Source organism: Atractosteus spatula, chromosome 19 (assembly GCF_055471065.1).
Source record: "Atractosteus spatula isolate fAtrSpa1 chromosome 19, fAtrSpa1.hap1, whole genome shotgun sequence".
In the NCBI taxonomy this organism is placed as follows: domain Eukaryota; kingdom Metazoa; phylum Chordata; class Actinopteri; order Semionotiformes; family Lepisosteidae; genus Atractosteus; species Atractosteus spatula.
In genome coordinates this window covers 9,552,869-9,568,034 of record NC_142724.1, presented here as the reverse complement: position 1 = coordinate 9,568,034, position 15,166 = coordinate 9,552,869, and the positions used below count along the sequence as shown (strand labels likewise).

At 41.5% G+C, this 15,166-nt stretch overlaps 1 protein-coding gene across 2 annotated transcripts; it reads right to left on the bottom strand.

The window, feature by feature from the left end:
• Window positions 1–433: 433 nt before the first annotated feature.
• Window positions 434–14,757, bottom strand: LOC148818051 (translocon-associated protein subunit alpha-like). 2 transcript variants are annotated; one of them, XM_088937108.1, is made up of 10 exons: window positions 14,614–14,757; window positions 12,521–12,636; window positions 9,974–10,064; window positions 9,008–9,135; window positions 8,332–8,466; window positions 7,360–7,436; window positions 4,444–4,522; window positions 4,047–4,097; window positions 3,815–3,908; window positions 434–2,198 (listed from the first exon to the last, which is right to left on the bottom strand). In XM_088937108.1, exons 1-10 carry the CDS (start codon window positions 14,684–14,686, stop codon window positions 2,134–2,136), a joined length of 909 nt encoding a protein of 302 aa, XP_088793234.1. In that variant the 5' UTR covers window positions 14,687–14,757; the 3' UTR covers window positions 434–2,133. The 2 variants fall into 2 exon arrangements, with proteins under 2 accessions (XP_088793234.1, XP_088793235.1); XM_088937109.1 differs by lacking the exon at window positions 4,047–4,097.
• Window positions 14,758–15,166: the final 409 nt, after the last annotated feature.

Here is a 15,166-nt window from a genome sequence, read left to right as displayed (position 1 = left end):
CTCTTGGTTGTTCGCGCAACTGAAGCGCTTAATATTCCAGCAACGGGCCAGATTTCTTTCTCTACAATTAACATGTATTAAAATCACATTTTACCCCTGAATAACCAGGTGCCTAAATATCACAGTTCTGTTATTGAGCCTAATTTCTGGAAAATCTCACGTCGCAAGCGTATCGTACTGATTCAGCGGAACAGACATTATTGCCTATAATATAAAGATTCAAAACGCAATAATATTATACAGGGCTGCGAAAAGGAATATATGGTGCCACCCTGTGGACTGGTGGTACAGGAACATGTCTAGTCTCTAGCTCAGCTCTTCAACTGGCTGTGATTTCAGCTCTAGAGGATATTAGGTTGTGTGTGAAACATGTACTTTTTAAAGAATAACTGCAAGTGAAACCGAAGGAGAGGATCAATCAATAAGGCAAGGATACATTGACTCTTTCTTTATTGAAAGACTGAACACACCACATGCCACTTGACCAAACAACCTTAACACTGTTGGAGGAACACCACATTTCTCATTTGATTGAGAACCAGATGATGAATACTTGTGGATAAGAATAACCGATCACAAACTGTTTGATGTACTATATTCTCCAGCTGCTCAGCTGAAAGTTACGTCATCTGGCACATTCACAAAACAAAATGGCAGTTTCAAAACAGTGGGGTATATATCTTGGTGAAGAAGAATGTGTGCTTGGTGGAACTGCACTATGATTGTCACTCATCTCCGTGAATTCGAGACAGTTTTAATCTGAGCTGCATCTCAGATGGTAATAGTTATAAGTGAGGCAAACTTATTTTCTCAATGTGACTTTTCTATGCAGAACAGAACTAGTTTTATGGTTCCTGTGGCGTGGACTGCTTTCCAATCATTTCCCTGAACTGATACACTGCCCCATGACAAACTGGGAATAAAAGCCCCATATTACATAGCCACGACTGCAAATCAAAATACCTCTTTACTCTTTTTATAGAATTAAAATTCTCAACGACTTAAAAAAAGAACCATAACACTTGTATTAATAGTGTTTAAGAAAATGGCTTAAGCAGAATGGCTTAACACAGTCCTGTGGAGAACAGAGCAGACAGAAGCCTGAAATACAAAGAGTTGGACCTGCGCGAATGTCAGTCTAAGTTTACATTTGATTGAAAGAAAAACTCTGCCAAAAAAGCAGGCTAACACATAGTGAGTGGACTGTCAAACACTTGCTTAAACAGGAAAAAAAAGACAGTCATGTGCATTACCCATGTAAAGCTGATAAACAGCAAGAGTGGAACTAAGAAATAACCTGATTCCTGTGTGTCGAGATTATGAAGTGTTTTTGACTCGGTGTAAGAATGAATAGCTGCCTTCAGGGTCACGGTTCATGGTCATTGTACCCACTGTGGTCTAGAACACATGGAAGACTTCTGCCCGTGACCAGAGCAGGATATTTATAATGGTATCTAATCACACAGAAAGATCAGCCATTCAATTGTTGTTAGTATCTCTTGAGCAAAAATGAAATGGGCATCGTAAGTCAAAAAGGCAGAAACAGGCCCATAACCTCAGGAGAGGAAAAAAAAACCAGGAATTTTGAAAAGTACTTTCTGCGTTTCTATTATTCAAAACCACGCCAAAGCAAAGCTTTTTAAAAATGCACCTCTGGGATACCATTGACCTGGCTGCTTTAGCAAACTGAAGTTTTGTCGATCCAAACTGAAAACAAATATTCAAAAGCAATACCAGTGTAGAGAGTATTCAAAAAAAGGTACTCCAGGAAAAAGGAAGGTCTATCCTCTGGACATACAGGTGATGAAATCTGAACCGACTCCCCTCTCAGTAAGCCTTGCTGGTATACTTACAGAGAAATGTACCCGCCACCTTTCGCAGATTACTGTGTGCATGAACCACGCACATACTGATCTCCATTTGACAAGCACAACAGGCGCTTTCGTCAGGAGGACTCGGCATGGGAGAAGGATTCGTGAGTCGGGGACAGATTTCAAAGTTCTCTGGCAGTGGGGGCAGTTTGGGCTGGTCAGCTCATTTTTTGGGGTGGGTTGAATGGCAGTTCCCCGGGTCTCTCCACACAAAGGGGCAGAGGGGCGGGAGAGCGTACGCACACAATGGCGGGGTGGGCGTTTACTGGTCCGTTCCGGCTGCTCTCTTGGTCCGCTTTCGGGGAGAAGCTTTTGGGGAGGCCTTGTCTGCGGGGAAGAGAGTTCAAGGCAGTTTGAGACTCTTAGCAAATGCATATTGTTCAATATCCAGAACTTTACTTTCCACTAACAAGAGCGCTGACAGAACCCTCTGACTTTATTTTTCTGCTTTATTACACCACACTGATCCAGTAAACCAGTCCCGGCAGAACTATTTAAGCAGGCTGTTTCCTCACCAAAGTAATTTAGAGATGCTTTATAATGGAAACCACGAACTCTGTAGGCTTTCAGGACCAGAAATACCCGTTTCTCTGTTAAATGGATCAAAGTTGTACACTGGCCAAAGCTTATGTCTTGATTTAAAGTTCCCTGTGGGATCCCAATATGCTTTTCGAATAGGAGGGGACCCACTTCATCCAGCACTGAAGAGCTGCCCCCATCTGGATGACATGTAACAGCAATCCAAGCAGCCCCATTACACAGTGCTACACCCGCTGACTGCTGACGACCCCTGTCACAATGGGTAATCACTATAAGGTTAACACATTACAAGCCTTCAGATTCCCACTGAAGACAATTCATAAACCTTGCATAATAGAGGTGTGAGTTGAACAGAGAAGGCAACACAGAGGGCCACTGAAGTTGCAGCTACTTGTAGCTCATCTTGCGGACTAGAGAGTGCCGTCATCCTTACTTGCGCTCTCTAGAATTAAATTAAAGATGTTGGTGCTCAGCATTTAAGGGGAACTGCAGGCCCGTTTCTCAGAGTGGTTATGAAATCTCGGTAACAAAATAAATGAATTGATGGCATAGAATTTTTTTTTCAAATTACAAATAAACATGGAGTTAAAAAAAGTAAATAATATTTGTCAGCAAAACCATCTTGATGTTGAGAGCAATATTTATATTGGAGTAAAAGAGATGTGATGCTTCCTTACAATGGAATAAGGCTGCTTCACCTCACTGGACATTTTGTTGCCTTATTCTGAATGGCAGAATATGGCGCTGCCCATACCTGGAAACTTTGTATATTTGATTATGTAAATTGGAGGTTTTACAAGTTACTGTGTACGTTAAACTTCCATTGTGGTTTGAAATGCACTCATCAATGCTGATTCTTTCTAACCCAGAAATATAAAAATAGCATTGCAGCTCCCCTTCTAAGATTGCAGGAAAATTATTCTATTGACCCAGACTTTGTTTTCCAAGTGTTAGATCTATAGTGAGCTGTTTCATAGTTAAAGCTGAAAAACGGCCCCAAGAAATCCTTTGATTCATAAACCCTGTGGGATTTTTGACGAAAGAGGAGGGAATTCTTCCCATATTCAGCTTTAATTAATGGTTCTACTCATAAGCCAAACTTTCTACTGTTCACTAGACTGAATGGATGATAAAATCTGACAGCTGATGCATAAAAAACAGCAATACACAAACTATTCCTCGATCATTTTAAAAATACTTCCAGGAAATGTAATATCGTGGGGCGTATCATTTAGCTACCGGACTTTAAATGAAATGGTCTCTGGCATTTCCTTTCTTGTGAAGCTTGCCGTTTTCTGAATCGCCCTTCTCCCGTAGACTGCTTCAAGCTTGTCCACTCCGATACAGAGACTAGAATACTGCCCCTGCCGTCTGAAGAGCTCGAGTTTGGCCCAGGTACTCACTCATGACGTTGAGGGTCTCCTGGGGAATCCAGCTGATGTCCACGTCGTTCAGACCGCCTGTGCCTGTCTCCACCTTCCCCGGGACTCTCTTCCTCTGCAAAACACAGGCACAGGGTCAAGCTACTAATGGCCATTTTCACCATTCTGAGATGCAGCTTGATTAATATCACCATACTCCTGTCTGAATTGTGGACGAATATGATACTGAGGAATACAAAATCTTGGTCCTAACCTTTGATTGATACCATCCATCCATTTTCTTTGTCCATTTCAGGGTTGGAGCCTATCCCGACAAGCAATGGTCACAAGGTTAGGTTGTCCATCGCAGGGCACAGACAGATACATACAAATCAAATGCATACACACCAGGGCCAATGTTTCCAGAAGCCAATTAACCTACCAGTATGTTTTTAGAAGTGTGGAAGGAAACCGGAGCACCTGGAGGAAACCCACATACACATGGGGGGTGGATACAAACTCCACACAGACAGCACCCCAGGCAAGGTAGCAATGTGGACCACTGTGCCACTTTGATTGATACAGTTAAGTGAAATTACATTTGCTGCCTTCAGTGGTGTAGCACTCTCAAGCTCCTGCTTTCCATCAATTCTAAATACCAGAATACATACCGTCCTGGACTCCAGCACCTGGTAAAGCCCAAACAAGATGAGCGCCACAAGTCCGGACAGGAACACATACATGAACACCCTGTAGGGAGAACACAGGAAGATGTACTGTACTATGCTTCAGTCACAAGGCTGCAGAATTTATAAGGCTTCATACACACAGCGTTTTAATGTGCGAGTTCCAGTCTAAGCATTACAAAACCATCAAAACACAAAGGGCTTGAACTCTCAAATCCCTGGTTTTGGATCTGTCTGGAAGCCTTTTAGGTCTGCAATTTGCAGGTTTTTAAAGATTTTTTTTTATTTTTAGTCTAGTCACAGAACACGAGGACATTTGGAGGACTTTCCATTTACAGTTGTCAGTGTAGCCCTTCGGATAAATCTCCTTCTGTGAAGATTTCATTAAGCCAACTGCCATGACGCAAAACCTGCGTGTCCCAGAATGCCACAAACTGTTGGCATATACAGTATATACCACACCAACCCTGTAGTGGGATCTCATGAACCAAACCACATCTTTCTTTTAGGAGACAAGATGGTGCAGGAAAGAAATCCTTCCTACATTCCTAAGGGTTTATTTCTAGTATGCCATTCGATATCCAAGAACGGTATATTCTGGGAATGCCACGAAATAAGGCTTTTCTGTACAGATTTACATGGGGACCTAGAGAACATATTTGAAAGGAATTAACCTTTTACATTTGAGGTTCTAATTTTGGCAAGCTGGATTTTCACTAAAGTATTACTGATACATATCTGTTTGTAAAAAGACTACAACAAGAAGGTGGATTCTCCCAGATTAACCAACAATGAACAGTTGGATTGAATTAATAAATGAAATTTACCTAATGGAAACATTAACATTTTTACTTAAATTCCAGACGAACAAATTTGTCAAATAATGGTCTAGATGGGTTAAATACATTATGCTGTTAAAGTCTGAATTTGTTGAGATACAGAATAACTGAAACTAGAATTGAGAATATACATCCACATACTTTTTTCTTTTCTTCATAAATCATAAAAAAACATATCTTCCCCATTTTGAATGTACTGTATATAGTTTCGTTAGAAGTAAAATATTTGTGAAATATTAAAGGAACAGATAAGAACAGGCTAAATTTTCATGTGTGATGTACAGTGCCTTGCGAAAGTATTCGGCCCCCTTGAACTTTTCAACCTTTTGCCACATTTCAGGCTTCAAACATAAAGATATAAATTTTTTATTTTATGTGAAGAATCACCAACAAGTGGGACACAATTGTGAAGTGGAACGAAATCTATTGGATTTTTGAAACTTTTTTAACTAATAAAAAAATGAAAAGTGGGGCGTGCAAAATTATTCGGCCCCCTTGCGTTAATACTTTGTAGAGCCACCTTTTGCTGCGATTACAGCTGCAAGTCGCTTGGGGTATGTCTCTATCAGTTTTGCACATCGAGAGACTGAAATTCTTGCCCATTCTTCCTTGCAAAACAGCTCGAGCTCAGTGAGGTTGGATGGAGAGCGTTTGTGAACAGCAGTTTTCAGCTCTTTCCACAGATTCTCGATTGGATTCAGGTCTGGACTTTGACTTGGCCATTCAAACACCTGGATACGTTTATTTGTGAACCATTCCTTTGTAGATTTTGCTGTATGTTTGGGATCATTGTCTTGTTGGAAGATAAATCTCCGTCCCAGTCTCAGGTCTTTTGCAGACTCCAACAGGTTTTCATCCAGAATGGTCCTGTATTTGGCTGCATCCATCTTCCGCTCAATTTTAACCATCTTCCCTGTCCCTGCTGAAGAAAAGCAGGCCCAAACCATGATGCTGCCACCACCATGTTTGACAGTGGGGATGGTGTGTTGAGGGTGATGAGCTGTGTTGCTTTTACGCCAAACATATCGTTTTGCATTGTGGCCAAAAAGTTCGATTTTGGTTTCATCTGACCAGAGCACCTTCTTCCACATGTTTGGGGTGTCTCCCAGGTGGCTTGTGGCAAACTTTAGACGAGAATTTTTATGGATATCTTTGAGAAATGGCTTTCTTCTTGCCACTCTTCCATAAAGGCCAGATTTGTGCAGTGTAAGACTGATTGTTGTCCTATGGACAGACTCTCCCACCTCAGCTGTAGTTCTCTGCAGTTCATCCAGAGTGATCATGGGCCTCTTGGCTGCATCTCTGATCAGTCTTCTCCTTGTCTGAGCTGAAAGTTTAGAGGGACGGCCAGGTCTTGGTAGATTTGCAGTGGTCTGATACTCCTTCCATTTCAAGATGATCGCTTGCACAGTGCTCCTTGGGATGTTTGAAGCTTGGGAAATCTTTTTGTATCCAAATCCGGCTTTAAACTTCTCCACAACAGTATTACGGACCTGCCTGGTGTGTTCCTTGGTCTTCATGATGCTCTCTGCGCTTTCAACAGAACCTTGAGACTATCACAGAGCAGGTGCATTTATACAGAGACTTGATTACACACAGGTGGATTCTATTTATCACCATCAGTCATTTAGGACAACATTGGATCATTCAGAGATCCTCGCTGAACTTCTGGAGTGAGTTTGCTGCACTGAAAGTAAAGGGGCCGAATAATTTTGCACGCCCCACTTTTCATTTTTTTATTAGTTAAAAAAGTTTCAAAAATCCAATAGATTTCGTTCCACTTCACAATTGTGTCCCACTTGTTGGTGATTCTTCACATAAAATAAAAAATTTATATCTTTATGTTTGAAGCCTGAAATGTGGCAAAAGGTTGAAAAGTTCAAGGGGGCCGAATACTTTCGCAAGGCACTGTATATTGGTAAATTGGTATTATTAAAGAATTGTTGTGCAATGTCATCTGTATTTAAAAAGTTTCATCAGTTCTCTTAAAATAAAAAATTAAAAGAAATCAACAACCAGGAAAGCAGAGGACAATGCTGTTGCAGCTAGGGAAAGAGCTTACGTTTCTCCATCCAGACCTTCCTCCAGCTCGGTGATGGTGACTGTCTGGTTGAATATGGCACTCTGGAAGACATTGCCCTGGGCCGGAGAGAAGATGCCAGTCACGTCATTCACAAGCTCAACAACGACCGACTGTGTCCTAAGACCCCCCAACACACTCTATAGACAATCCTAGCGACACAAACTGTGATCTTTGTCCAAAACGTTTAATATTATGTATTTCATGTTTGCTCTGGGGGGGCCATGACATGCAAGCAGAAGTGAAAAACAACATTTTGGACTGAGATCCATCATCTGGGTGTGCGATTTCCTTCCTCATTATTAACTAAAAGGCCCCAAGTCCTTTCTTCTAAAAATATTAAAAAGTCTTCAAACTATGCAATGGTAGCTCAGGAAAAAACGCCTTGGACGAATTTCATTATGTATCACAGTTTGTGCGAACCTTTGGGCGTACTTATATTAACAGAAACACAAACTCTGGGCATGATTAAATTTTGCTTGTGTCCTTCGGTGAAATCTAGGAACTGGTACTTTTTGCAATATTGAAAATTTCATTAGCTTGTGCTCGATTTTGTATATCTGGAAGGCAACATTTATCATCACACCTATCAAACAGTTACAGAAATTTCCTACAGCAAACCTGTCTTTCGTCTCCTTGCCTCTCCTCTGCAGGTCAGATCTGCTTTCTAGCAGCTGTGCTTAAGTGTCATTTGCGAGGGCTCTGTGAATGCCTGTGCAGTGATGCTGGAGTGCCAATGGCTCTTTTGATATTTATTCCATCTCTGCATCTTAATTACAGCATTGGATTGAATATTGACTTATCTGGCACCGATTCCCACAGGATCCAGGCCTGCAGCCTTTGAGGATATTACATTTGCTCATTAAATTGGCAGGACTGCGGCCCCTTTTGGAATCGGGAGCGACCATTGCCATGGTGAACTGCAGAGGCGTGAAGCGGGCCTCACTCCCTCACCTCACTGTCCTGGTAGTTGAGCAGGATGACCAGTCCGAAGGGGCGTCCAGCCATGGGCAGCGCAGGGATAAAGGAGTACTCAAAGGATGCCTGTCTCTGGGGCTGGACCAGCGTGCTCAGGGGCAGAACTGTGAACTGCAACACAGAACATTTTAGGGGCTCTCTCAAAATGAACATCTGCGTCCAATTACAGGATCTAAAACAAACTCGGCTGCATTCCCAGAAAATACGCAAATGGAATAAGGTGTTTAGGAACAGCTAGTGTCTGGCATCTGCACTGTCTTTTTCTTTCATTCCTACTTGCAACATGAACATATTGCTTGCATCAGACGTGGTGAAAATGAACTTTCAGCTTGTAGTATTAAGGGCTGTCTCCTTGATTTGTTAGAATCCTGTGTAGTATGTGGGGGGAAAAAAATGCCGCTGGCAAACAGCAGGCAGCTGTTTCCTGTAGTTTCTGAAGCAGCTGGAGCTGAAGTAATATCATGACACTTCGACAATTCTCTTTGTCTTTGAACTTCGAAATGTTCAAGGTGTTCTTGCAAGTATTGGCTGGGGCTGTAAATATTCTAAGCAGAAACTGCAGCAGAGTATCAACCAAAGCAGAGTGAATGTGAGGCAGCCTGAAGGGCAGAAACACAAGGAGGGATGCAAAGTGCCAACGCGACAGACTCACATTCTGAATGTAGAACTGGTAGTCCTGGGGATACCGGAAGGAAGCCTCCAGTGACTGGACAGTGAAGTCTTGACTGCCCTTATTGGTGAAGCCCACCAAGAACTTCACAATTTCATTGGCTGGGAACTCTGGAACGCCATCAGGATTCAGACATCAAATTAAGAACACCCAAGCTCACCAAAATAAACAGCCATTTAACATACTGTATACGCAGCTTTAAAAAAACAGAGCTGTGCTGAAGAGGCCATTAATGAGACACAGGGGTAAACTATCATCAGACAAATACAATTACAATTCTGAAAGCTCTATATCATCTCCATCTCACGAACAATTGGAGCCAGTGCTGGAAAGAGGTAAAGTATTCTAAAGATGTCTCAGAGCACTTAAGCACTGGATTGCGTAGCGTCTTTGAAGTGCAAACACAAACAAAAATTAATATGGAAAAAGTCTATCGCAGTGGAAATGGAGTCTCTAAGAAGCAGAAGGGAGCAAGCAAGGAGGCTCTTCAGGAAATAAACTTATTGCAGCTGCTTTTCTAGCTATTATTAAAGTTATGAAGGACTGTAAAAAAAGCAATGACATGATACAACCATCTTACTTATTGGGGAAACCAATTTTTATCAAACTCTAACTTTGTCACATTATAGTTTGCCCAATTTGAGCTTTTCCTCTGGATTCAAAGCTGTCATTTTGCCCCAGTACAACCACAACAGTTATAAACGTAATCCAATGCTGCTACTTTTTGCACATTTTACCACCTCCTTACCAGACATAAAACACTCTGCGCAACAGTTCATTTTTTAATTTGTCCAAATTGTCTGTACAGTATCTACTGGATCTTTACGTCTGAAGAGCAATGAACGTGCAGTGTGACTTCCTGTGCTTGTGAACTTCGTGGCATACTTGAAAACATTGCAGACCGCAGATGCTGGGAAGCATGGAGCAACCAAGTGAAGTGGCACCTACCTTCCCCGCTCACAAAGATAATGGTGGTGTCCACATCGGGGTGAGAGGTCACAGCAGCTTCCACAGGATCACCCTGCTCATCTTCTGAGTCCTAGACAGAGTCAGGCACTCAGAGTAAATTACAGATTCGCAGCATCAGTGACTGACAGCTTCCAAGCAGGCCAGGTCTTTTTGAACATACTTCTAAAACTGAAAAAACTGCAGATCAAAATATAAGAAAAAATGTAAAGGGGAACTGTAATGCTATTTCTATATTTCGGAGTTGCACGGTAACTTGTAAAACTTCCAATTTTCATCACAAAATAAGATAAAATTTCCATGTATGCACAGTGCCATTTGTCGTCATTGTCTGCAATTCAAAACGAGGCAACAAAACTTTACACCATAAAGAAGCAGGCTTCTGAATATATCTCTTTTAATCCAATAGAAATGTTGCTCCCAAATTTGAGACCGTTTTGTTGACAAATACTACATATTTGTTATTTCCGCATATAGATCACATTGGAAACTTTCTGCAGTGAAATGTCTGCTGCACAACCCGTACTTACTCGCTCGTACATCATTTGTTATTACAGTGACTAGTGAGCAGGAAGGGCTGCATCACGTTTCAATTCGTGGAAACTCTCGCACTCGTGCGTGGCGAGACCGGGGCTTTGCAACAGCATGGTGGCTTACAATACTTCACAAAGTTCAAAATCTATTTTGTTACCGAGATTTAATAACTGATCTGAGAAATTGGGAATGCAGTTCCCCTTTGGAGGGGGTGGGGGGGGATTGAAAAATGTTTTGAGGACGAGAGAATGCATTTGGTTTCTTTATTTTAACTTTGAAAGAAGCTTTTCATCGAGGCCAGATTTTGAACTGCCATGTGAGTAACTCAGATCACCTCCACAACTCACAACCAGCGCCAGAGCAATCAAGACAAGGCGTGCTTTCGGAAACCCACGCTGCCAGGCCATCTGCTTTTCAGGCTTCAGGCAGAGCAGCACAAACACAAACAGCACAGCTAAGGTGTAAGAGCAAACATGACCCAGCTCTCACCGACAGCACACATGGCAAGCTCATGGGATTCTAGTAAAAAAGCAGTGCCTGGACCTTGCATCAAGTCAAAAACACCATGGCTAGCTTCTCACTGCCACAGGAACTGAGGTGACATGCGGAAGTCAAAAACACTGAAGCTGGGTATGGGCAAGGAATCACTAAGGGTAAAGATCTGCTTGCCACAACAACAGAGACCAGGCAGAAATCCCTCTACCCTCCATACAGTAATGTGCAAACATCCAGATCCTCTTCTACTGTGATGACCAGGACATCAGAGCCTTCGGAGGTTCATTCCTTTGGTCAATTATCATTCCCATTTCTAGCAACGGTTTCCAGTGCACAAGGACATCAATTACAAAGCAATAACTAAATCTCGGCTTTCCAAATATACAGTGCGTATGTTTTCAATTCAAGATACAGTACCTGCATTATTGGGAATATTTACCTCAAGAGAGCAGGAAACACCTTAAAGTCAAAATAAGAATACCAGGACATATTCCTAGTGTTTCTCATTTTGGGCATTTTTTTTTTCAATCAAGCGATGTAACTGCAACAGTTTCTAGACTAGACGCAACATTTGACAAAATGGAAATATAGCTTGCAATGATCAGAATTATACTATTTTAAATTAATATGGATGATAGGAACACTTTATAGCCTTTTATGAATAGACTTTGCTAAACTGTGATCTAATGGAAATGCAGTCAGTGCTAAGTGCATTTTAAAGAGAGTTATAGTCTAGTAAAATAAAAGTTGAAAACGTGGAGCACTGTATATTCTTTGTTACCACAACTTTACCATCTTCAGCCTTATACTGTTTCTAGTGTTTGTGTACAATGTTAGGAGATGCATTTTCATCTTCAGAAACAAAAACACAAAAAAGCAAAAACAAATCTCAATATACTGTATTAGCGGAAACTAATGTTTGACTAATGATTTTACTGTTCCAACAGCATGAAATAAAATATTTTAAAATTAATAAAAATCAGAAACAATACTGAATATAATTTTAAAGGCAAAGTGATGCCTCAACAGTGCTCAAATGAAAGACATCTCTCACTTCTTGGGAAGTCTTTGGAAACTTCTACCACAAAGCAGTCTATCAAACCAACCAGAAAACCACACACTATAGCAGTTAACTTCAATGAGAACTAGAACACAATGGGCAGCTTATTAGAGACAGGCATAGAAACAGTTAGCCAGTTCATACTTGTGCCATGTTCCTTTAGGAGCCAATAATGGTTTAGTGTCTTAATTCTAAGCCATGGATCTTTAAATTAGCATCTGTATAGGAAAACAAATTGCTGATCAAATTCGACCAGAGTGCTAAATGACAGGTTTTCAAGACTGATCAGAGGATAAAGATGTCATGTGCTTGTTCACTGGGGATCCAACAAGCTGTCTCCAGCTGTTGTCCGCCCCTTACATTAGTAACAGTGTCCTGCTGGACAGGATGATGGCTCACCAGGTGCCGCATGGCAGCCCAAGAACCCGGTTGTCACCTACATCAGAGATGTGAGTCTCTTCTACCAGGGCTTCTTCGTCGTCTTCCTCTTCCTCCTCATCTATCACAGAGTCTGCAGTTCCGTCTCCCGGAGGCTCACTTTCAGCTGACACCCGTCCTGTGCAAGAGAAGGGAAAACAGGAGGAACAGAATCAGCTATTATCAGCACTAACAACCCTTGCTAATCCTGCAGGCTTCCCAGAATTCCCCAGTAGGCTTACGTTGAGGCGGCAGGAGGCAACTCTAGAGTATGAAGAGTCTGTCTTTTAAAATGGAGTTAACACTTGGCAACTCCATCTGCTTTTTATCCCCTTCATCCAGTACAGGGTCGTGGGGGAGCTGGATGCCAATGGGTGCAAGGCGGGGTACATCCAGGGTAGGACACCAGTCCAATGCAGGGCACACACACAGACACAAAAATAAAACGCACTTACAGAGGAAGCACTTGACAAGCAATGACTTCTAATGGCTCAGATCAAGTGTAATAGGCAATTGCCAGTGTGACACTGTAGACAGTGATACCAATGCAAGTGTCTCATCTTAGGCTGTGGGATAACTCCAAATGTAAATTCTCCCCTGTGTAGTGTGTTACTTCTACCGCGTGAGACAGCCATACAAGAGCTTACCTAACCTGGTCCTCATGACCTCATTGCTTTCAGGTGCTCAGTGGACCTCAGGTGTTATTTACGTCACTTAACTCACGTTTTTCTCATGAAAACGTTCTATAATTTTCAGCTCCTTCAAAGATCGGAAACCCATTTTCTGGAAAAATCTGAAGCCCATCCACATTATACAGAACACTCCAGTTCTGTTGGAAGTGCCAGATACAGTACATTAGCTTTCTTCCCTTGCTAATTGTAAAAAAAATAATTCCAATAAATGTATCTATTTCATTGGCACTGAGTAGTTCGCCAATACTGCCTTAAGTTTCATAACACAATCAGATGAATTCAGACGGAACTCAATTCAATTCCGTTTAAATAATTTAATAAAGTTGTCTGCCACAAGATCAGAAATCCCAATCTTTACGTCTGCACACATTACAGGATGGAAATAAAACATTTCTGCTCGTTCGCAGGGGTTCGATGTGATAACTGTTCAGCGTCTATGAATAAGGATCAACCCCAAAACGTATATTCACCAGAAAACACCAATAAACTGGTTTCACGCAACGTCTAGTACGCTTGCTGAACTCCTTGTTATATTCACTGAAGTGCAGTGTAATTGGTGGATTTGCAGCAGTAACGTTTCGTAGCAGCAAAAGAAACCGCGTTAGCTCAGAGGAGCCAGTCTTTCATTCTCTTAGGACACGTCACCAAAGCTAGTGAATGAAAACAGCCAAGCAGAGCAAAGTAGTACATCTGAAAGTTATCTAATTTAGGGAAATCCAAATACATAAAATACGCCATGGATACCACATTCATATTTCAGCACTTCCTGTTTTTAACTTAAATGAATGTACCTTGTTTATAATCTCCCCAACAATTTAAGTTTACATGCTTACTTGGAAGAAAACTTCTGAGAATGATACTTTGTATTTAACAACATATAATTTCTAGTTGTCAGGAAAAAGAAAAACCGCCTCGGCAACTTTGTTTAACAGGGACGCAAACTCAAATGAAAGTTTTAGTGGAGAAAACGGATTCCATTTGTGAATTCCCCCTCAAAAATAAATTGGGTGGAAACTGTCCGAGGGATTAAAGGGCATCTAAGCATGAAACGTAATAGGCATTATTCCATGCTCAATTTCTCCATGTAGTAAAACTTCCACCAGCTGTGAAAGAGCGCACATGTTTCGGAAAAGGCAACATAAACAGTTTATTTATTTGTTATCGAGGTAACTAAAGTCACGTATTCCAAATTCACTACTATAACAACACACGGGCTCCAGGCTGATTTATCCTTACAGTGAGAAAACTGCAAAATGCTGCAAACAGAAAGCGGAGACGCTCTAAAACTGACAACTCCGGTCAAGTGTGCCACGTCTATACATGCTGAAGATGCCACAACTACACAGTTACTGTAGGTGTAACAGCTGGCGCAGATTATTTCCGGACTCGGGTTCGTTAAAATACAAAAATATATATTTTCTTACCCACTGAGCCGATAAGGGAGCATGGGAATGCCAAGAGAAGAAGAAGAATTATTTTTGACCCCATCTGAAACATTTTCACAGCTGTTAAAAGCGCTGCAACCTCGCCTCTGCTCCAAAGTCTGTAGTCTGTAAAAAGAAGGAGGCCAGGGCGGAGGGTGGAGACTTCAAAACTACTAGACCCGCCTCTCGATTGTAATCAAGACAGCAAGTACGAAATCAGCCCTGAATTTCAAATAGCGCTGCGTTGAAAGCTACTGTGACTGAGAAAGATTACTCATCCACCCGCAGAGTTAGCAGGCGCTTTGAACTGAATTCAGCCCAGTGTCTTTGAAGCTTTCTATACGACGCAAGATATGAACTGTTATATTGTATTCAAATACATTGCACTCGTTCAACAGTATTTTATCGATGCAAAAAATCTCAACCAGATGTTTCTCGAGGGATTAAAATACAAGAACATAGAAATGTTACAAAAGACCAGTCCCGCTTTAAACGTTTAGTTGTCACCTTTAATTCCTTAATTGTGTTATTTTAAACTCAGGGAGTTGCTTCC

Coding starts and splice junctions, on each gene's coding strand:
- LOC148818051 (XM_088937108.1), bottom strand. CDS start 14,686: ATGTTTCAGATGGGGTCAAAAATAATTCTTCTTCTTCTCTTGGCATTC. Junction 7,437..8,331: donor TCAACTACCAGGACAGTGAG/GTGAGGGAGTGA, acceptor TCTCCGGCCCAG/GGCAATGTCTTCCAGAGTGC. Junction 2,199..3,814: donor GGAGACCCTCAACGTCATGA/GTGAGTACCTGG, acceptor TCTTCCCCGCAG/ACAAGGCCTCCCCAAAAGCT.